The sequence below is a fragment of the Odontesthes bonariensis genome, chromosome 6 (genome assembly GCF_027942865.1).
Source record: "Odontesthes bonariensis isolate fOdoBon6 chromosome 6, fOdoBon6.hap1, whole genome shotgun sequence".
In the NCBI taxonomy this organism is placed as follows: domain Eukaryota; kingdom Metazoa; phylum Chordata; class Actinopteri; order Atheriniformes; family Atherinopsidae; genus Odontesthes; species Odontesthes bonariensis.
The window spans coordinates 11,943,540-11,966,062 of NC_134511.1; the positions used below are offsets into that span (position 1 = coordinate 11,943,540).

General features: G+C 40.2%; 1 protein-coding gene across 1 annotated transcript in view; it reads left to right on the forward strand.

Moving 5' to 3' along the window:
* The window catches only part of nos1 (nitric oxide synthase 1 (neuronal)), a 46,268-nt gene that overhangs the window by 14,181 nt on the left and 9,564 nt on the right, over positions 1 to 22,523 (forward strand). Inside the window, exons 5-24 of the mRNA XM_075467389.1 lie at positions 3,803 to 3,948; positions 5,605 to 5,767; positions 6,160 to 6,251; positions 7,663 to 7,804; positions 7,908 to 8,047; positions 8,988 to 9,162; positions 9,611 to 9,712; positions 11,042 to 11,236; positions 11,340 to 11,425; positions 11,918 to 12,062; positions 12,912 to 13,016; positions 13,095 to 13,153; positions 13,256 to 13,372; positions 15,640 to 15,814; positions 16,151 to 16,289; positions 18,351 to 18,429; positions 18,591 to 18,784; positions 19,718 to 19,887; positions 20,986 to 21,196; positions 21,718 to 21,805. Coding sequence (XP_075323504.1) covers positions 3,803 to 3,948; positions 5,605 to 5,767; positions 6,160 to 6,251; positions 7,663 to 7,804; positions 7,908 to 8,047; positions 8,988 to 9,162; positions 9,611 to 9,712; positions 11,042 to 11,236; positions 11,340 to 11,425; positions 11,918 to 12,062; positions 12,912 to 13,016; positions 13,095 to 13,153; positions 13,256 to 13,372; positions 15,640 to 15,814; positions 16,151 to 16,289; positions 18,351 to 18,429; positions 18,591 to 18,784; positions 19,718 to 19,887; positions 20,986 to 21,196; positions 21,718 to 21,805 — 2,723 coding nt within the window. The remainder of the gene's footprint in view (positions 1 to 3,802; positions 3,949 to 5,604; positions 5,768 to 6,159; positions 6,252 to 7,662; positions 7,805 to 7,907; positions 8,048 to 8,987; positions 9,163 to 9,610; positions 9,713 to 11,041; positions 11,237 to 11,339; positions 11,426 to 11,917; positions 12,063 to 12,911; positions 13,017 to 13,094; positions 13,154 to 13,255; positions 13,373 to 15,639; positions 15,815 to 16,150; positions 16,290 to 18,350; positions 18,430 to 18,590; positions 18,785 to 19,717; positions 19,888 to 20,985; positions 21,197 to 21,717; positions 21,806 to 22,523) is intronic.

Genomic DNA, 22,523 nt, shown 5'->3' on the forward strand with positions numbered 1-22,523 from the left:
GTTACTCTCATATGTTTTTTTGTTTTTTTTAAATCTGCCCGTGTTAACAGGGAAAAGAAAGTCTGAATAAGGCATACTGTTTCACTGCAGTCTAAACAGTGTTCTGGTTGTTCTGCTGCCTTGTCCGTCATGGTCTCATTGTCAGTGTAAGATCTAGCTTTTCAGTACACATTAGCATGAAGGCTTCTAAGTTTTCCCGAGGCGGGGAACTTCACAGCATGTTCCACACAAACAAAAGTCTTGACAGGTTACCGTCTCTGGCGACTTGAGTTCTTAAACTATTGATTGATAAGTAATAGGTTAATGTTGCAATGTTTCACATTTAATAAGATTATGTGAAATGTACAAATGAAAATGATAAATTTGATTTTCACTGTCCTTGTCAGAATCCTCTGAAGATACCAACTACAGTTGAAGAGATTTTTTTTTAACAGAACTAAAGTCAAATCTTTTCAATTTACCTGGAATTATGATTTAAAGTTCAACTCATATCTACAACCAAACTTACCCAATTGTCCGTGGGTAAAGGCTGATAGATTATGGAGCTGTAGATTCAGGCAACAATTACTCTCCAAGACACAAGCAATGACATTTAAAGTAATTTGTGCATATATGTTTGCATGGTATGCTTGGTTGAAAAGAATTGGAGGAGCAGGGCTTGCCAATCTTTTTTCTTTTCTTTTTTTTTTTTTTTTTTTTTTTTTTTTTTTTTTTTGGAGTGTAAACCCTCTCAAATCTGGTTATAGGAAGCGAATGGAGACGCTGCTTTCAAATAACATCAAATTGCATTTTACTTTTACGTACTGCTTTTAACCACCCTGTGGTCTCAACCGATGCAGTCGTTCAAATCATGGCTCGAGTGAAGATTTCTTTGGGGACAATGCAGATCACTCAGTGGAAATGGATCGGCTCGGTCCAAAGAAGGATATAAAAGCTGAGTCATCAGATACAGAACATATTGAACAAAAGACACAAAATATGAAGCACAAAGTCTATCAAACGAACGCTGTGAACAAGTAGTCTCGGCGGTACAACCTCTAAACCACTTCTCGGAAGGGAAAACGAGGCCAAATACAAAAGGCAAAAAAGGTTTCCATGAACTGATAGGTAATGAATTGTGTGAGCGGGACAGAGAATGAGAATTCTACAGTTTATCAAATCCACAGCAAAACAAACTGGTCGGACATCTGCTTGAAACTCTGAGGAGAAGCAGCGTTCCGGTCTTTAGGTTTGAATGTTTGCATAATGAGCTACAGCACACCTTCAAGCTTTGCTAGGAAGAGTCCCGATTTCCTGACTTTCACAGACTTTCCCTTTGAGTCACCTGATCTTCATCCCTCTGAACATTTTTGGGACACTTGCAGACAGAGAATGTCCACACTAGCAAAAAGGATGCATACCAATACCAATTCAAACAATACGAATACAAAAATTCCCTAAAATTGTTATGGCAATGAAAAAAAAAAGCCTCAATAAATCAACAGTATAAAGTCTTTAAACTTTGAGCATAAAACTCCAAAAAAGCCTCTGCACTTGCAAAGACTGTGGTACTCTTTCCCGTTCATTCATCAAGTACTCCGTGTGTTTGTTCACAACATTTTTATCATGCAGCCAAAGTATCTTCCTGTTGGTTAGTAAGCCAAGGTGAACCTCGCTATTTAAGCATTTATCCTCCAAAACACTGCAGCCATTTGTAAACAGCAAACAGCAGCATAATTGCTTTGGTGACTTACCGAACAGGCTGTTGAGTGCATCCCATTAAATGGCTTGTAAGATAGCATCTTCAGATTTATTATATATCACAGATGATCCATCTTCTTTTTTTTTTTTTTTTTTCCAAAAGGACAGCTGGTTGGCATGAATGCCCAGAGCAATATGACGAGCGGACGTACTGGAGCACGAGTGATTCCTTTGTTTTATTTTTAACACTACTCATCCATTTCCCCCTTACACTCAATCACTTCTGTCGGCCTCATCTTTGTTATTTTTGCTTGTTTGAGTTATGTTCTCTTGGCTTTTTATTTATTTTTTTATTTTCTCTTTATAATAAGCCTTACACTTGTTGACTTTGAAATCACTCAGTTTCCTTTTGATTTTGCTCGATTGACTTTGACTTTGGTTTTGTTCGGCACATTTAAATTCTTTTTCAAATTTTCTGTTTTTTTTTAAGCAAAGGTTATATTTGCTGGAGGGTCACAGAGGGGAAATGTTTCTTTTGGACACACTGCTTCTCCACACCCAAGTGTTTGGACAGTGCAAGTGGGTGTTTCAGTGTAAAGAGCCAATTTTAGAACCACTGGGGTCATTGTCAGAATCCCTTTTTGGCGCTCGCCAGCGCTGTCATTTTTGTCAAGCGCTCCTGCTCACTCATTTGTTCTGTCTCTGAACTGGTGAAGGCAAACCAAAGTGACAGGCGACTTCAATTTTAATCATATTAAACTGACCACATAAAGTTGCACTGAGCCATGAGCAATTTTCTTCTTCTCGTCCTGTCACTGTTCAATGGAAGAATACCAATCTATGACTCACTAACTTACTCATTCATTAACAAGAGAGCCAGCCATGTGCGAGTGATGTAGTAACTGAAATTATGACATTCATAATCCTTGTATCCATTGAGAGTTAAGTACTTGTAAAACGAGGCTTGTTTGATTCAAGGTGAACAAGGTAAAACAATAAGAAGATCTTAGTTGTGAAGTTTGAAATTTTCTCAGTGAAACTGACTTTTTTAAAAATAATTTTTACCTGCGCGACAAAAGTACGAGGTAATATCTCCTTAATACAGGGATTGCTCCTTTAGAGAGTTACCGACTTTAAACTGACCTGATCTACTCATCACAACATTTGAAGTTTAAAAGGTCCCCATTTAAATTCCGTAGCAGTCTACTTGCACAGTGTTATTTGCGTCTACATATTGACTTATTTTATGTAAAACAGAAGTTAAGGAGGCACCCTTTCAATCTCAAAAAGGGCAGTTCTGCTTTGTTGAACTCCAATGATTTTAAAAAGGCAACAGGCAATATTCCACAACTGCTCTGCTGAAATTAAGAGCTTTATTGCATGCAAAATTTGTACATACACCAACACAGGATGAGTCTTTATATTCTGCTCACTTTTGTTTCCTGAAAGTTTAAATATTTTTGAAAACTAAATATCTTGAAGAATACTTACAAAATTGCTTTTGCTTTTGTTGGAGCAAAAATAGATGTAAATAGTTTGTGTTAGAAATATAAAAATATATTATCTCAATTGACATTTAAGTAAGTGACTGACGAGTGAGGAACAACACTGAAAACCTTGATTTTATGAGAACTTTTAATCCCTTGTGTTTGTTCATACAGTTGTCCTAAAGAGAAAAACACAGCATTAATCAAAGGACGACATCACTACTGAAAACAAAAAATAAATTTTTTGTGAAACTTGTTTTTTTGTAATAGGATGTAATTTTTTTTCTTTCATCTTTCTCATTTTACAGATTTTTTTTAATTCATTCTTTTATAATGTTGTTATTCCACACGTTTATATTAAGAACTAATGTGTGTCACATATACATTTGTAAATAAATACTGCCCCATGTTCAGTGCATGGTCGAAATGATTCAGCCACGAAACTGTAGCTTGTGTTAGTGTTACAGGAAATCAAAAATTGGGTTTATATTTACAGATATGACCAGAAAAGTGTACTAGATGTCATCAGCTGGTTTTAGAGTTGGTTGTTGGCACTGAAGGAAAAAAAGACAAAGAGAGCAGAAGAGCAGAATGAATCCACCCATAATCCCACCTCATGTGTCATTTCTTTTCAGATGCCAATCTGCAGTGAAAATGTGTGCAATGGCTCTGTGGTGATGCCCGGTCAGCAAACCCGCAGACCAGATGAGGTCAGAACCAAAGAGGAGCTTCTTCCCCTGGCCACTGACTTCATGGACCAGTACTACACCTCAATCAAAAGGCAAGTGCAACCTGTAGTGCCCAAAGAGTGGAACGACATGAACAATGGTGGAACAGAAGATTGAAAGATGGAGCAAATGTCTGTGTTAAAGCTGCAGAAGGCCATGTATTCCCAAAGCAGGAGCAGGCTAGATTTTGAAACTAAACAGCTGAAAAAATCCCTACCCTTCCACTTGAAGGTCTTTCAAAAGCACACACCTTTAAAATGTGTGCATTACAATCACCCTATTCAGTTGGGAGCAGCAGTCAGCCTTGGACTCATTGACATACACACAGAGTAGCTACATAACATAGCTAGCTCATAATAATGTAAACAACAAATTGCCCACAAAACGAACCAAAGAATTTACTTTTCCAGGTGAGGAAACACAACCATGGTGTAAGTTCTTAAGCCATGTGATTCCTTGAGTTGTAGCCATTGTGGAAAAGCTATTGATATATGGAGTCTCGTTTATCCAATTTATCTGTTTATTTTTCCAATACGGTCTTCTTTTCTTCACTCCTAAAGAAAGGCTTGGTGTGGAAAGTTTAAAGGGGAAATTACACTAGATGAAGGTAGCATATTTTGCAAGTTAGACTACCACTCTACATTATACACTTTAGACCTAGCCACGATTTCTTTCTAACGCAAACCAAGTCATTTACAATACACTTTCCTAAACTTAACCAAGAAGTGGGAGGGACTTTTTTAGATTGTAACTATGAATCCATTCGCATTTAAGGCTTTGTTTGCAGAAGCGTTCTAAAACCTAAGTTGAAAACATCCTCCTAAAACCAAAGGACTGAAAGGTTTCAATATAAGATATACAAGTTACTGATGGTAACTTTGTTTCTTGGTAACAATTTGATGCAAGAGTAATTATCTAGGTCAGCTAGGAGAAGATATGCTAGTGCAAGTGAGAGGAAAATATCAGTCATAGAGTGCCTTAACACAATACGTCATGAACAATAATTAGAGGAAAACATGTTGCAGACACCAGTATCCAGCAGTATCCATTCAGTCCTGGGTGAGACTCAAAACTAGGATTGTAACTGGAACAGTCACTGAAATTTCTGTCATTGACCCAATAATAACCAAGCAACAGCAAAACATAAGACCCTCTAATAAAGCATGTCTTCACTGCTACCAGGCTACCATGTGGTACAAACCTGAGGATTTATAAGAAATCACCTGTTTTGCAATAAGGAAGCATATACAGTGTCATTTTGTGTCTCTGTGTGTGTCAAGTTAAATTCTTAATAGGCAATTCAATTTGTGATAGATTTAAATTTTTAGAGCCAAAAGAACGAGGCAGAATTCTGTCATTATTAAATATTTTTTTGTCTGTGTCTAAAGTAAAGGTGATTTATGTAATTATGGACTGATGTTGCTGCTGAAATATGGAAGAAGCCTGGGGAAAAAATTGTTTATATACAGTATATCATTGTTATTTGACATGAAATGTGTTTGGGCAGCGTCTGAGTGTGAGACAGAGCTTGAAAGTGGGTGTCTGGTGTCACTATGGTAAGCCTAGATATGGCTTTTATTTACCTACCCAACCCTCAATGTGTTAAAATGTTTGTGTCTCCTTTTTAACAGTAAAAAGGACAACATATATTTTCAATAGTGCTATCGCCTATTGTGATATTGTGCTTGTGGACGTTCCCTGCCTTACAGATATGGCTCTAAGGCTCATGTGGACAGACTGGAGGAGGTTACTAAGGAGATTGAAGCTTCAGGAACTTATCAGCTGAAAGATACTGAACTGATATATGGAGCAAAGCACGCCTGGAGGAATGCTGCCCGATGTGTAGGAAGGATTCAGTGGTCCAAACTACAGGTTGTATCTAGTATGCCCGAAATCATTGCTTCTTTTGGTAAAACTCTGTGCTTTGACATGATGTTTGACGATTCGTCAAGTAATTTCTGCAGGTGTTAACTTTTTCCCCAAGCCAAACACTGTAAAAGTCTGCCTTGTGCTTCAGTTACTTATTGCATGTTCAGGTCACTGGTGACGCTCGGATCAGCTTGCACAAAAAAAACTAAACAATATTATTTAATTTGTATAGTCAACCCACTTTGTAACACTAATACCTAATTATGGCACATTAATTTCCAATACCTAGCTGCTTGTTGACATACACATTGGTAGCATATTAGTTCTTAATCAGTTGTTATAAAGCACTTGTGCTTATCAAAATCCTGGTTCTAAACTTGATATTTGCTGGTCAGGTTTTCGATGCCAGAGACTGCACCACAGCCCATGGAATGTATAACTATATCTGCAACCACATCAAGTATGCCACCAACAAAGGCAACCTGAGGTAGAAACACACACTTTTCCATTGTTTGTTTTCCCCCTTTTCTTCAGTTTTGCTTGTATTCCTCCCACACTCTTTCTTCCATCTGTCACTCTATATATCTCATCCCCCTCTCCATCTCTGACTACCCCGACTTGACCTTCTGTCCCATCTGTCAGCCTGTGCGTGCTGCCTCTTAACGCTGTATCTGACACTATCTGCTGCCCGTCTATCTGTCTGTCAGTGTCTCGGCACCAATCATTGCCCTGCCGGTGAGGCGACAGACCTTGTTAACAAGCAGTCGTTTGTCAGACCTGCACAGGATTCACACACTTTCTGCCAAGTCTTAATAACAGGTGACATCTCCCATTTTTTTCTTGGAGGATGTATAGATTTTGACTCATTACTGCACTTACCCTGGCCCTCTGAAGGCAGCTTGGATACACATGTTGAAAAGAGGCAGTGCGACATCCAGACTACGACACTGTCTGGCATGCTACGACATAAACAGACATCTAAACAAGAAAATACTACCACTGCAACAGGTCATGTTATTTTTAGGGAAGTTAAAATGAAAAAGCACATCTTATCACCTTTTTCTATCAACATTTTCTTATGATTCATACATTATAGATATCGATGTCATAAACCTTTTTTTTTTTTAACTATAAACTGATCATAATCCATGAGTAATGTATCATCATGTATTGTGATGGATGTGTGATGTGTCTCGAATAAAATACTGCCCGAAAGATGACAATTTGTCCCCATTTGTCTTAGCAGGGCTTAGTACACAGCCTAGTTTTCTCCAGATGTAGACTGTCAGCACAACAGGCTTCGATTTACACCAGCTGCTCAGCCATGCTATCACACCCTCCTCTGCAACTTACAACCAGTTTAGCAATTATAACACTTCTAGCCAGTCAGATAGATCAGGCCAGAGGTATCCATGTCCTTTAACATGAATAAAGTTACCTTATGGCTGATTACTTGCACAGTGTTACCCATGTCTTAGCTATCTTGTTGATTAGTATATCTCATCACCCAATGTTTTGTTACATATTTAGATTTAGATACATATTTACATTTATTTCACTCTACAAATAGTATGTGCAGAGACCACCATGCAACTGATTCAAAGATATTCCTGTGGCAAGTTTAGGTTTACTATTATAGAATAGAAAATAGAATAGAAAAATGCTCTATTCATCCCTCAGTGGGGGAAATTCAAATCAATCTTTTGATGGATGTGTGATGTGTCTCTAATAAAAATGCAGCCCGAAAGATGACAATGTCCCTGTTTGTCTTAGCAGGGCACAGCCTTGTTTTCTCCAGATATTTATCAAATTATTATAATAAAAATCATTAATACAAAAAACGTTCTAACTACTGATAAAAACTACCTCTTTTATTCTTTTACTTGTAATTTCTTCAGGTCAGCTATCACCATATTTCCTCAGAGGACAGATGGCAAACATGACTTTCGAGTGTGGAACTGTCAGCTGATTCGATATGCAGGTTACAAACAGCCCGACGGACAGATCCTGGGAGACCCTGCTAATGTTGAATTCACAGAGGTACACATAAGATGTTTTTATTTAATATGGTTTTAGATAAAGCTGGGGCATTTTCCTTCCTTTAGTCTGTTTGTGCTGAACTCGCGTGATTTTCTGTGTCCAGATCTGCATGCAGCTTGGTTGGAAAGCTTCGAAGGGTCGTTTTGACGTCCTTCCCCTTCTGCTGCAAGCCAGTGGAAATGACCCTGAGCTGTTTGAGATTCCTGAAGACCTCATTCTAGAGGTGCCGATCATACACCCAAAGTGAGTAATACATTTCATCTAAAATTGACAGAATTTAGCAAAACGATAGATATTCACCCACTTGCACATCCTTTAGCAATACTTGTTAAAAGATGGTTAACGTCAATGCCAGGAAGTCTGATTGGGTCATCATAAAAATCCAACTGTGATGGATTTTTTTCATAGAGAGCACAGCTAGCCATCTTTTATCTGTTGCTATGCCGGCTTTTATGGTAACCATGGGGCTTGTTTGTGAGATTTCAAGCTTCCTCTTGTTTTTGGTTAATGTGTTTACTTTACTCTCAACAAAACTTTATTCATTCAATTTACAAAAGCTGTAAAGCTCTTGGTATTCTAACAATTAAGCGTATGTAGCACTGTAGCATCCATCATCTCAGTAATGAATTTGGTTTTACTGCTACACTAGCTTTCACACACACACACGCACACACACACACACACACACACACACACAGATGCACACCAAGCTACCGCTGCATCGCTACACGCTACGTAACGCATTACAGAATCCCTTGACACACAGATCTCCCTGCCACACTCCCCCAAAAATGGCATCTTTTGCTCTCTACCCTGCATCAGCTGGCCCTCCGCTCTGACTGCAGCTTGGCACAAGCTGTGGCCACCAAGGGTGTCTCATCATTACACAAGATTAGACCCAGCTCTGTAAACAATCTACAGTGAAAGCAATGCTATCAATCCCCCTGAACGTTGTGAGAGAACCAGCTTGCTCTGTTCGGCACTCAAAATCCTTTAAACACAGATATCTTTGTGGTAATGCTGGTTTTGGCTGCACTCCTTTTTAACATTGTGTCTCAGAGGTAATTACAGCATATTGCTAATGTGGCAATGGGTAATTTCCTGACCTCATTGGGGAATATGTGTTGAATCATCTGATATAGTTACAGTCCTTAGTCACCATTCCCCTGTCTCCTTTACTCAGGTATGAGTGGTTCAAAGACCTGGAGTTGAAGTGGTACGGCCTCCCTGCGGTTTCCAACATGCTGCTGGAAATTGGGGGTCTGGAGTTCACTGGATGCCCCTTCAGTGGCTGGTACATGGGCACAGAGATTGGTGTGAGGGACTTCTGTGACAGCTCACGCTACAACATTCTGGAGGTAGTGTGTTGTGCCAGGATACAGTGTCATGTTCCACTAGAGAGGGGGGAAAGAATTGGAGGCACAGATTGACTGCAGCCTTGTGTCGAGAGGAGCATGTGTTGTGTCACCAAACGATCCAATCAAAATGCCACTCCTCTTATAATAGTGCCCACTGAAGATAGCTGATTTATAAGAATAAAAATCCTTCTTAGCTTTGATGGAAATCATTTTCACCAAAATTGTTACACAGTATATCTAACTATTACACTTGTGAGATGGCAGATGTATGGCATGTGTATTTTCTTTTTTTATATGCATCTACCACTATGAGATAACATCTGTTCAATGCAAACAACACTTATCCCATCACATTTATTTTAGAAAAATCTAAATGACATGAAAATAGTTTAACAGTAATTTACAGAACAAAACTGTCTCTTCTTTCACTTATTTTTTTTTAATGTAGGATGTTGCTAACAAGATGGGCTTGGACACCAGGAAGACTTCTTCCTTATGGAAAGATCAAGCACTTGTGGAGATCAACATTGCTGTTCTTCACAGCTTCCAGGTACATGCATCATTCATCATTCATAAAAGTAATGCATTACCAAAAACAGATGTCGAAGTTCTGAAGGTTTGTAGGTTGCCCTTTGAGACAACCAGTGGCTATTGTCATATTGGATTCACAGCAGCTACAGTCTTTCGGGTCACTTGGTGACAAAAAGACATAATCTTTACAAATAATATTCTCATGTTATACTTAGTTTAAACATGCATAACTGGAACATAGCTGAATTAAAATGTTGAGATTTGAACAGGTTTGCAACCAAAACGATTAATGTGTTAATGTGGCCAGTTGAGCCAAAAGTCAGAGTGTTTAACATCAGGAAGATGCCTGTCATTTTAAATGTTATTCGGGTTGTTCCCTTTAAGATTTGTCCGTTATACCTATCCAAGTATTTAAGACTGATTATGGGTAATACTGAATCTCTATCTAATACTCACATTTCCTCCAACATGCAGTTGCAAACTACACACCGTAAAAACATTACAGCTACTTAAATGAATAACTCATACTTGGTGACAATTGTTTTTTGTCGAGCATAGGGTTGTATCTAATTCCAGAAAAACACAACTGATGAATCAAAGAACCCCTTAACTCATTGCCTGCCAGCCATTTTCAGTACAGAGAAACCCACACTGCCAAGTGTTTACAGTATTTTGACTGATTTTCCAAGACCCACAGAAAAGTGTGTCTTATGACTATGTACACACCGAAATTACCAAAAGAAAGAGTAGACTCTCCTCTTTCACCAGGAAAAAAAGTTTGTTTCTACCATTTTCAGTCCTTTAGTAATAGACAGTAGAACATAGGTTGGTTTCACCAAAAACAGCTGTTTGACCCAAAAAAATGGAGAAAACACGCTTTTTTTTTGTGCAAAGTGGCACTGCTGCCACCTAGCGGGTAATTTTGCCAGTATATTCTCTGTTTAGTGTTTACAAGCCTAAGATTTAGTGACAAACTCCGCTAGATTGTTCCCCAGCCCGCTCCATTAAAAAACGCAATTGACGTCTACAGACGTCTTTGGCAGTCAGCGTTTTTTTTTAAATTGACGACAATTGACGTCAATGGCACCGAAAGAGTTAATGGATACCTCAGTCCAGTTGTGTACATTACAAATACATGGCAGCCATTAAGAGTGCACTGAGTAACAGATGACATTCTTAGAAATCTAAAGTATTGTCCAGCAAAGCTCTCATACCTTATGTGACATAACATAGTTGCTTTGGCTGTATCTTGAGCATTATTTAAATCACTTTAGATCATTATCATTCCAAACAGTGTTTTATTTGGTTGTGAAATTACACTTACCACGATTCATGCTTCCAATTTTAGACTTGCAAAGTGACCATAGTTGACCATCATTCAGCCACGGAGTCCTTCATGAAGCACATGGAGAATGAGTTTCGGGTGAGAGGAGGCTGTCCTGGAGACTGGGTGTGGATTGTGCCTCCAATGTCGGGAAGTATAACACCAGTATTTCACCAAGAAATGCTCAACTACCGTCTCACCCCTTCCTTTGAGTACCAGGTGAGAGGAATGAGCAGTGAGGGGACATATGTAATAAATCATATCTCCATATGTGAGATTTTCTTAATGACACCAACTCTTCTGCTATTTCCATATGCAAAAGCCTGACCCTTGGAACACCCATGTGTGGAAAGGAGTCAACGGGACACCCACAAAGAAAAGAGCGATAGGATTCAAGAAGCTCGCTAAGTAAATCTACTTGGCCTTTTTTTTTCAGTGTTCCTTCTTATCCTCTTTGTGCATTTAAAGTCAAAGGTAGATTGTGGTCCTTATTGTCAGAGAGAGTAAATGGTGTGAAAAGAAAACTTTCCTGATAAAAGTGATCCACATGAGACAAAGCCAGTGTGCTCAGCGGTGAAATTCATCCAATCAACCCCTCTGGGAGTAATCAGAGTTTTGTCTGTCTGTCTTCTGTGTACGCATGCACTTGTGCGTGTGTGTATGATCTGCTATTAATATAATTGCCTGAAGGATATTATAAGCCAGGTAATCAGAATTGTCAACCATCCATGGATGAAATGCTTTAACACACATCTTGGCAGGAAGGAGCTCTCTCGTCATGGCAGGAAACAAAAGGATTGCAAACTGTCCCCACAAATTACTTTTCTTTGGATGATTCAGATGCTTGGTCTGCGTCTTCTCTGCATCTCATTCACACCGTCTCTCTCGTCATCTCTGCAGGGCTGTGAAATTTTCAGCAAAGCTCATGGGCCAAGCCATGGCCAAGAGGGTTAAAGCCACCATACTGTTTGCTACCGAGACGGGAAAATCACAAGACTACGCCAAAACTCTCTGTGAAATCTTCAAGCACGCCTTTGATGCAAAGGTATGCTTGCTCCTACCTTGCATCATCATTTCCAAATGGTCTAGCAGGAGCCTATGTGTAATTTCACCGTCTAATTGAAAAAGGAGGAATTCAAAATCCCCCACCACTAACCTCTGCTCTCTGGCCGATGAAGCCATGCAAATGCCAGCTGAGTGCAGACGACAAAAGGGCTGAAGAAACGGTCCTTTGTCAGACTTTCTTTTTCTGTCATGCAGTAAAGAGTTACAAGTCAGAGGTAAGATTAACTGCTGAACCACTGAGCTGTGCAGTAGTTAATGACAACATCCTGAAGCACCCCTGGATGTGCAAGTCTGTTAACAAAGGGGGGTGCTGCTCTCAATCATACACTCTGTGCTTTTCCTCCAGGTCACATCTTATTTTTTCTTCCTGTTTTCCTTTTCGCCATCAATCACACACGGATACACTCTTGCATGCCAGTGTGTGTATGTGTGTGCCACTGAGAGTGGGTGTGTGTAGATGGAGGGCAGATGTGAACGCCTGGGGCAAGTCTTTGTTGCGGGGCTAAAGCCTATTTTCTCTTCACGCCTTTGCTTGTGTGTCTTTGCGTGCGTGAAATGCAAGTGCGCCCTCATTGCAGACACACACCACGCCAAGTAGTACGCATCATGCCAGCTTGATGTGTGGCAGCAGTGTATTATCATCTCGTTAGAGGCGAGGACAGAGTGGTCATTACAACCTCCTCCTCTGCCAACGGCTGCCTGTTCGGCCTTAATTTACACGCTCAAGTCATTTGTCATTTGAAGTGTATAGAGGAGACAAGAGCAAGATAAAGACTAAACAGTGTAAGTGGCTAAGATTCCCTCAGTAAAATTCTGTTTTTGCCTGCAGGTCACGTCCATGGATGAATATGACGTGGTGGACCTGGAGCACGAAACACTGGTGTTAGTGGTGACCAGCACATTTGGTAATGGGGATCCACCTGAGAACGGAGAGGTACATATTCATTATTCAACAAATCTAGTTGACAAAGCTCGGCACGGATTGCTAACCGTCTCTTATTTGTTGCTGTAGAAATTTGGAGCTGCCTTAATGGAAATGCGCCACCCGACATCCAACACAGAGGACAGAAAGTAGGTTTAGCTCATAACTCACCTGGGGTTATATTCACTGATGTCAGCTGCCATCATTTTTATCCCTTGAGGTAATAATCTCTCTGCTTTTGTTGTGTCCAGGAGCTACAAGGTCCGTTTCAACAGCGTGTCCTCTTACTCAGACACTCGGAAGTCCTCCAGCGACGAACCAGAGACCAAGATTAACTTTGAGAGCACTGGACCTCTTGCTAATATCAGGTAAACAAACTGGGCCAGATTAGATTAACTGGTATATACTTCCTGAACTATGCTTCCTTTTGAACAAACCACACTGGAGTTGAGTCAATCCTATCATGCAGAAGGTCATGCAGTTGTCATTCTTGACTCTTTTCTTTGCTCAGCTTCGTATTGCTATCCGTCATCTCTTTAGTGAATCCTGCTCTGCTGCACTTACCAGATCACGAACCTTCTCTGCTTCCCGATGCTTCCGAGCTGCAGGAGTTTCTAAAGATATTGTCTATCTTTCATTCCTAGAGGACATAGTTTCTCTAATCCTGCAACAATTATCACCCATCTGTGGTATAACTTTCAGGCTCAGAGCCAAGTACACAAAGGCAGAAAAGATTAAGAATCCACTCCAGTCCTGTTGTCATTTTGTTGTCTTTTCACTCTGCTGAAGCCCTCCGGCAGGTTCAATGCTTTGGTCATTACACTTTCACGTTTAATGTGGTCTGGTGCTCCAGCTGCTGCCTCCACTTCCTTTCTGATCTCAAAGACTCATTGTGAATTTTTAAATCGAGCTTTCATCTTTCAGGTAACATTTATCTCCAAAACTTCACAATATATTGTAAGATAAAGATAAGATATATATATATATATTTATCAATGTTCAAAAAAATAAACTGTAATTTGTCCACCTTAAGTACAGGTTTTTCTGTTCCAATGTCTTCCTAATGGAAGAGAAGAACAGGGGAGTGTCTCAAGATGGGCTGTCTTTCATTTGTCAGGGGGGGAATTCTCCCATTGGAGATAATAGACTCTGGATCTGCTGCTGGTCTCTTAAAGGGGCTATTCTCCCTAATTCATCTTCATGGCTTTCTTGAAATTATGCTCAATATGGTTGGACCCACCAGCTGATCTCATTCCTTTTCTCAAGATCTCTCAGGCTGTATGATCTGCTGTAAGTTCAGTATATAGTCGGTCATGGCTACTCATTTTCAGTCTACTTGACCATGATTTTTTGTATGTATTCACCCAAAGATGTGCCTGCCTTTTGGCTCTCTCTCCACCTCTATCTTAGTCTTGCATGACAACAAGCCAATCAACACTATGACATCAAGCCAATCAGTGGCTCTCATATCTTGCTCTCAGTTCACTAAAATTAATTTCCCTGAATGTCACTTCATCATTGTTTTATTTGTTCTATGTTTTGTTTTTGTTTTTTTTCATATTCATATCATTACATTCTTATCTCGTTTCCAGAAGAGTGAGATCCTGCCCAATTCGGTAAGATTGCTTAGTTTATCTGTCATTTTTAAACTTTCGGTGGGGATATTGTTTCTATCTCCTGTCTTCATCCAGGACTCCTGCTCCTTACCTAAAAGATACACTCTTGATTAAAGATGGTAACATAACCCCATACATATGGAGTTGTGTGTAGGTCTGGTGGGGGGTTCCTTGAAAAAGAAGTGCCTCAAGAGAGCCGGGTGAGGTATGGTGCTCAGTTCAGTTCCAGCTATAAGCTTTATCGAAAAGTAAAGTTTTAAGCCTAAACTTAAAGGTATGTTGAGAGAGTGTCTGCCTCCCAAACCCAAACTGGGAAGTAGTTCCGTAGGAGGGGGGGGGCTGATACTTGAAGGCTCTGCCTCCCATTCTAATTTTGGAAACTTTTACGACCATAAGCCTCTTAAGTGCTCTGTTAGGAAAAGATGCATCTATGAGATCCTGAAGATGTTAAATGCTTATAGCTGGACCATTAACTCATTCAGATCTTTCATCTTTGGTTTGTTTTCCTGGAAAACTGTCCTCTAAACCTTTTCATGATTGCATGATTTTTGCCCTTATTTTGATCATTTTTAATCATCCCACAGAGTATTTTTTCAAATTGAGCTTTTTTCCATAATACTCCTTCAGTACTTACTCCACACGAGAGCAACTTTGTACAATTTGAGGATCCTAATTTTATCGCAGTAGACGGTTTGCTGCACCGTTAGAAAGAAGGAGACGACAGAAAGTCTGCTCAAACTTGACTCTGATGACTTCTTTACAGTGAGGCAGCTGGTCTGCCATCAGAAAAAGAAATTTATATCACGTCTACATCTACTTTAACCCAGACAGGACAAATATTTGTGAATACGTCGGTTAATTTCAACCGTTGCGGCGTTTTGAGAGGGTGGAAAGGGCAAGCTTCAAACATCAGCTCAGAGGAGACGGCGTTTAGTCGTTTATGTTTATGCTTTGCTCTTTTTAACGGTCCCTGTCTCTCCATATCAGTGTTTTCTCCTCATGTATGCGCGTCTGTTTAGGTTCTCAGTATTTGGCCTTGGCTCCAGGGCCTACCCACACTTCTGCGCCTTTGCCCACGCTGTGGACACGCTGTTTGAAGAGCTGGGGGGCGAGCGCATCCTACGCATGGGAGAAGGAGATGAGCTGTGTGGCCAAGAGGAGTCATTTAGAACATGGGCCAAGAAAGTTTTTAAGGTTAGTTTCTTGTGTTAAGACCCTTTGGGATTGTGTTCAGTGTTTGCAGACATTTCTTTACCTTTACCTCAAGAATTTTTGGGTTGGTTACTTGTAAAGGCTAGGTGTAGACTATTATATTGTGGTTCTAGTGCATCCATAGCATCATCTAGTTACATCAGAAAGTCACCTCGCTCTCACGGACAAGAAACGTCAAGGTAGCACTTAAAGGTTGCTTGGTCAAACATAACATTGAGAGAGTGGAGAAAGTAGTTACTTTCTAAAACTGTCCTCCAAATACTTTTGGTTCACCTCATTCTCGTCTTCTAACGGATATTTGTGTTGTTGCGTGTCAAGGCTGCCTGCGATGTGTTCTGTGTTGGCGACGATGTGAACATTGAGAAGGCCAACGACTCCTTAATCAGCAACGACCGCAGCTGGAAGAAGAGCAAGTTCCGCTTGACATACACAGCCGAGGCCCCGGCCCTGACAGAAGGTAAGTAATTCTCTAGAAAGTGAGTTATGAACTGCTGATGGTGTCTTGATATTGAGGGGGCAATAAGTGCTGATAAGTAGCGAAGCACAAAATAACTGTAATTTATCAGTGACTCAGCCATAACAACACTTGAAGCTGTGATCTGCTGCTCTGTTACGGAATGCAAAAAATATAATGCGGTTTCAAGGCAATTTACTTTTGAGGACTAGAGCCCAAAATATAATATATGATCTGTAATAATGCAGCGGCTCATTAACTTTTTGTAGATAAAATTTAAACGCTAATGACTTTCCGACAATTTTACAGCAGCATCTTAATGTCTTTGATATTTATTGGAAATTGTTCTGAATTTTTTTTATCCCAACACATGTATATAACAGCTAAGGTGGGTTGTTAAGTGTTAGCAGAAGATAACTGTATTTCCTCATCATATAACTCAGTTTTACTGTCATCTGCGGCTGTGTGCATGTCTAGGAAGTCCCGGTTTTGTAATAAGAAAGATTAGGATGGATGTTAGCTAAGATATTATACACGCTTTCATGTAAGCAGCTGAGTTTGTTCCACGATGTTCACAGTTCAGTTGCTCGGGCTGTTTAGGAACTGTAAAATTATGTAAAACCTTCAGTACTGCCAAATACCGTGATGCAATACTCTGTTGAATAATTGTAAAATGCATTCCATGAGATGCACTGTACTGGCGGCCTGTGCAGGGTGTACCCCGCCTCTCGCCCATTGACCGCTGGGATAGGCTCCAGCCCCCCCGCGACCCGACCAACGGATTCAGCGGTATAGAAAATGGATGGATGGATGGAGATGCACTGCATCTCTGCTGCCAGTATTTGACAGTGATAGGATGGTGTTGGCTTGATGCCAGGCCAAATTTCAAATTCGTAAATAGTGACTCCTGTAACGCTGAAGGGCCAATTTGGGGTTAAAACAAGGTAATCTTTGCCACTTATATATGACAGGATTACATTTTTGGAGGAATATTTATTCACTTTCTTGGTGATTCTTGGTTCGATAATATCGTTTGCATTAATTGCTATGAGGAAATATATGCAATTTAAAATCAGTTTCTGGAAATTAATTTCATTCAAATAAATGTCGATCATCGTTAAGATTGGGAAAAACATATTCGTTGTGTTTGTTGTTGTTGATGATGTGCTCTGAAAAGGTTACAATCTATGTAACACTGTTTGCAAAACACCCACACGCTAATTAACTGCCTTGTATTGTGCGTTCCATGTGTGCAGTAACTCTAATTCTGTCCAGATATCATTCAGTAAAATGTATACAGCGGTTACACAATCAAACCACATAGTTCTAATCTTTGTGTTAAATCAGTTTTAGGTCCTAAGTCCAAATCTGCACTTAATAACATAAGAGTAGTGTTGATCTTCTCATCGAACTCTGAGGAAAACCAAAGAAATATGTTTTTCAAGCAAATCAGCCCTTACCTGACTCCCGCCCTCTGGTATTCGCACACCATCTGGGACGAGCCCACAACCGACATGATTTCAAATGGGGCTATTTTTTCTAAAATTCGTGCATGTGATTGGATGAAGAATCTGTCCGTCATCTTGACTGACACGACACTGCAGCCACTCCCAATGACTCAACCCGTGACGTAGCTCAGAGCTTACCTGACTCCCGCCCTCTGGACACAGCCATTATAATGATAGAATCTGTGCTCTGGAGCATGAATGGGCGGCCATAACGCGGCCATAACGCCGCCCATTCATCCAAAGTCCCACCCAGCGATTAATGATTGGCTCTGATTATTTTCTAATCGGACGAAACACATATGACTCCCAGGCTCCTCAGATGGTTGTGTGAGGAAAGGGAACGCCCCCGCGTGTAGTTGGTGAACGCAGCCAGATGACGTGAGTCAGGTTAAATCAGCCCCACATGTATAGATTTTTTTCTGTTAAAAGATTTTTTTTTTTTAATTTTTGGGTGAATTGGTATCATACGAATAAGTAAAATTGAAGTGAATAATGAAACTATGACTAATGTCAGTGTTATACATGAAATGTAATCTTGTTTCTGTCTGCCTTATAGCGTTATACAGTATTCACAAGAAGAATGTTTATGGAGCGAAGATGATAGAGGCTCAAAACTTGCAAAGTCCCAAATCCAAGTACGTATTTGCACATACAAAACCCTTTCCAGTGCATTCTTTATTCTTTCTATTCACACTGGTGTGTGTTCTGAATGGAGCAGACTGAAACTGGTGCAGCATTTTTTTCCTAAATCTTTGATCTCACTTCTTTTTTTTTTTTTTTTATTTCTTTTGTTTAGTCGCTCCACCATATCTGTTCAGCTCGACACAAACAGCCACGACAGCCTGCGCTACAAGCCCGGCGACCATCTGGGCATCTACCCTGGCAACCACGAAGACCTGGTTACAGCTCTCATAGATAAACTGGAGGACGCTCCACCCGTCAATCAAATAGTCAAAGTGGAGTTCCTGGAGGAGAGGAATACTGCCCTAGGTGGGTGATGTCATTATCAATATCGTGTTACTGTGCAAAACCAGTAGACGTGTAATCTGGGAGGTTGCAGATAGATATCTGGGCAGAATGTCAAAATGAAAACGTGAATAAGAGACGGGCTCTCATGCCTCAGCAGACACCACGAGGTCCCAGTAAAGGGAGATATCTACGCCCAGAAATGTTTCAGTGTAGCTGCATTTTGGCAGTTGTGGTGACACTGGATGATGTAACTGTGATATTCACTGCGACTGTGAAGCAACATGTTTCATTCAAACACAGTATGTGTGCTTGAACAAAATTTACCTTGACAAATCTATGTGTGATGAGGGCTGATTAAACCTCCTGCCTTTTTCTGTAAAAGGCTTTCCCTGTTTCCAACAGCAACCATATACTGCACTGGAACACTGAATAGTTTCACACGTTATTTCAACCATCAAATTTAGCTTTCATCATCAGGATATTGGAAGGATTATGTAGTGTATATGCACCTATGCAAGTAATAGCCAGGCAAGTTTAAAAATATAAAAGAATATGCCAATAAAACACGCTTATCATGATAAAGAAAATAGATGTTGACAAATTGATTGATTAACTGTACTGTTATTATTCAGTTTTCATGTTAAAAGTTACACTTGTGCTACCCAGTCCAGTATTGACACCGAGCTTTATCATAGCTGTTTTTGCATCAACAAATTCCAAAGAAAAACACTGTAAGCGCTAAATGATTTGATACAAAGAAACAAGTTTATCAAGACTTTTGTCGTCAGAGAAAAACAAAAATAAAACAGGTGGCAAAAACGTGGCTAAAGAATTTTACTCATAATTATCAAGAGGCTCTCTACCTCGAGTCCCCTTTCATATTACACATAGTAATTAATCTGCAGTTGATATCTTATGAGAATTAACCAGTTTTACCCTCATTCCTGTCTGCAGGTGTTATCAGTAATTGGACAAATGAGACTCGTATCCCCCCATGCACCATTTACCAAGCTTTCCAGTATTTCCTGGACATCACCACTCCCCCGACCCCTGTGCTGCTGCAGCAGTTTGCTGCTCTGGCAACCAATGATAAAGAGAAAAAAAAACTAGAGGTCTTCAGCAAGGTAAATCCACTTACTCTGTTTTGCCAATAACGTTGACCTTTGTTGAGCTGCTGCAACACTGCAGTGCTTTGTATGGTTTGTAACCACAAACACGACGGGCTTGTGATGTACGTGTGTAGGCTATTTCTAGTCATATGGTTTGTATTCCATGTGGGAGCTGAACATAGATATATATTTTTACATTTTTCAAAGCACAGCTCTATAAAAACTCACCATGTCTTCAAACCATAGCAGCAAATAACACATTCATCGTGTTTGCTATCAAAATATGAGAGACGGTTTTTGCGTGTCCAAAAGCCGATACGATGCACTTTTCACTGATGGAAATGCATCCAGTTGGAGTTAGCTGGCGCCAAATTAAAGGCGCTGATCGCTCTAACCCAGAGCCTTTCCCCCTTGCAGCGCCTCCCACCATTCACTCTCCATTTCTGTCAATGTGTGGAAAAGGCGCATGAGGCCAAGCAGTGACTCATGCATAGAATCACTGTCACCAAAGCAAGAGAGAACGACGGAGGGCTTCTGAATTCAGAAAAAAAAAAGCAGTACAGAGCAATCAGCAGTGCAGATATGGATTTTAAGCTCAACCCAGTCTCAATGCAGCATTTTTCTGACCATTATGAAAAGTATAAAGAAAAAATAATCAAATAAAGCTCTATAAGATTTGTGGAAATGTGGAATGTCCCACAAATCCATCTTCAAGATACTTTTTAGGTTCATATTTTGTAAATCATACTTGAGTGTTTAGGCCCATATTGGAGACACCACCTGGCGTCATAATGGGCACTGTTGCGTTCGCTAACAGCTTGAGAACAAAGCAAAAGTTTCTGTTCTTCTTTGTTAGCCTGTTGTGTTTGTGTTCTAAATGACTCAAATGTCAGTTATGACAAACAAAAATATTTGGGCATTAAATGGGGAATAGCTCTGCTTGCGGCCGCCTCCTGCTATTGAGTCAGAAATATTTGTAGATCTAAAAGAGGAAGCCATCCTGTCTTTCTCTTTCCCTGTGGATGTAGCTTTTACATTTGCTTCTTCAACAGAAAAGATGAGAAATAGTCATTTTACCTTTGTCCCACCTCATCTTTCTTCTTTACAACCCAGGGCTTGCAGGAGTATGAGGAGTGGAAGTGGTACAACAACCCCACACTGGTGGAGGTGCTGGAGCAGTTCCCCTCCATCCAGATGCCCTCCACTCTGCTGCTCACCCAGCTGCCCCTGCTACAGCCTCGTTACTACTCTATCAGCTCCTCTCCTGACCTGTACCCAGGGGAGATCCACCTCACAGTGGCTGTGGTCTCCTACCGTGCACGAGGTGAGGACTTACCACTGATGTGAAGCTGTGTTTTAGTTGAGGTCATGTTCTAATGCCTCTCCAGTGATTTAAAGACTTTAGCTTATATGTTTTGTTTTTTGTTAATAAAATGAATCATATTTAGCAATATGCTTTTTCCTTGAAGGTATTTGTCCTATACATATATTTAAGTTAACTTAGATTTTGTCTGACTGTAAAAGTTCAGTGTTGGGTTTCGTGTGTGACACACAAACATCCATAAGCTCAAGTAATTGGTAAACATTGCCAAAACTACCGTTTTTTTTCCGCGCTGTTGTTTTCTCTCACATGTACCGTGTACTTATGTGAACATGCTACTATGATTAAAGAAGCAGTGGTTCAATTACAGTCATCTTCCCTAAGAGGGGGATAAGGAGAGAGGTGGCTGTAGCCATGCAGGTGACACAGGGGCCACTCTTCTCCTGTTAGTTTGTCGATTACAGAGTAAAAGGAAGAACGGAGAAAAGAGGGTAAAGTGATTGCTCTGTAATCATCCCTTTCAGATGGAGAGGGACCTATCCACCATGGAGTGTGTTCGTCGTGGCTCAACAGGATAGAGAAGGGAGAGATGGTGCCCTGTTTTGTCCGAAGGTAACAATCAAAAGAGATCAATAACACTTACTTCTGTGTTAAAACGCATCTGTTAACAATATTGTCAACTACCTTTCACACAGTGCAGCTATCGCTACACCTACCAGTCTCTGGTCCAATTTTTTATATCTACATACTGTATATCATGCAGAGTCTTTGCCAAGTCATTTGCTGGGCGCAATACTTTCATTATTAGTCATTGAACTCAATATTCAGGTTTGTGTATTCTTTATAAAATCTCTTTGAATCCGATGGGATTATGTTTGCAAAGCTGACTCTGAGAGACGCGCACAAGAATTCCAATTTCCAAATGATGTAGTTGATTAAAAATGGATAAACTGTTAGCATGGCCCTGCCTGAAAATCACAGCCTGCTTTATTTTAGCTAAATTAAAATTTTCCAATCAGCACCTTACCAAAGGTCAAGGGCTAGACAATTTATTGTATTACAGTAAATAAGCAGGATGTACGTTTCAATTAGGGCTCTACATCAGATTTACTCTGTCAGTCCTTTGTCTTTAGCTGCAACTCTGCTCCGGTGATGCCCGGGAACAATCAGCCCAAGCATGACGCAGACCCTCCCCAGATGACATTGGGATTTTACACTTTTTAAATTAGAAAAAACGTTGATGTAGAGGCCTCGTTAGTACACAGCCAAGCAATTCTTTGCATTTAAATAAAAGCAGTATGAACAAAGAAAACGATTAACCATTCCAGGA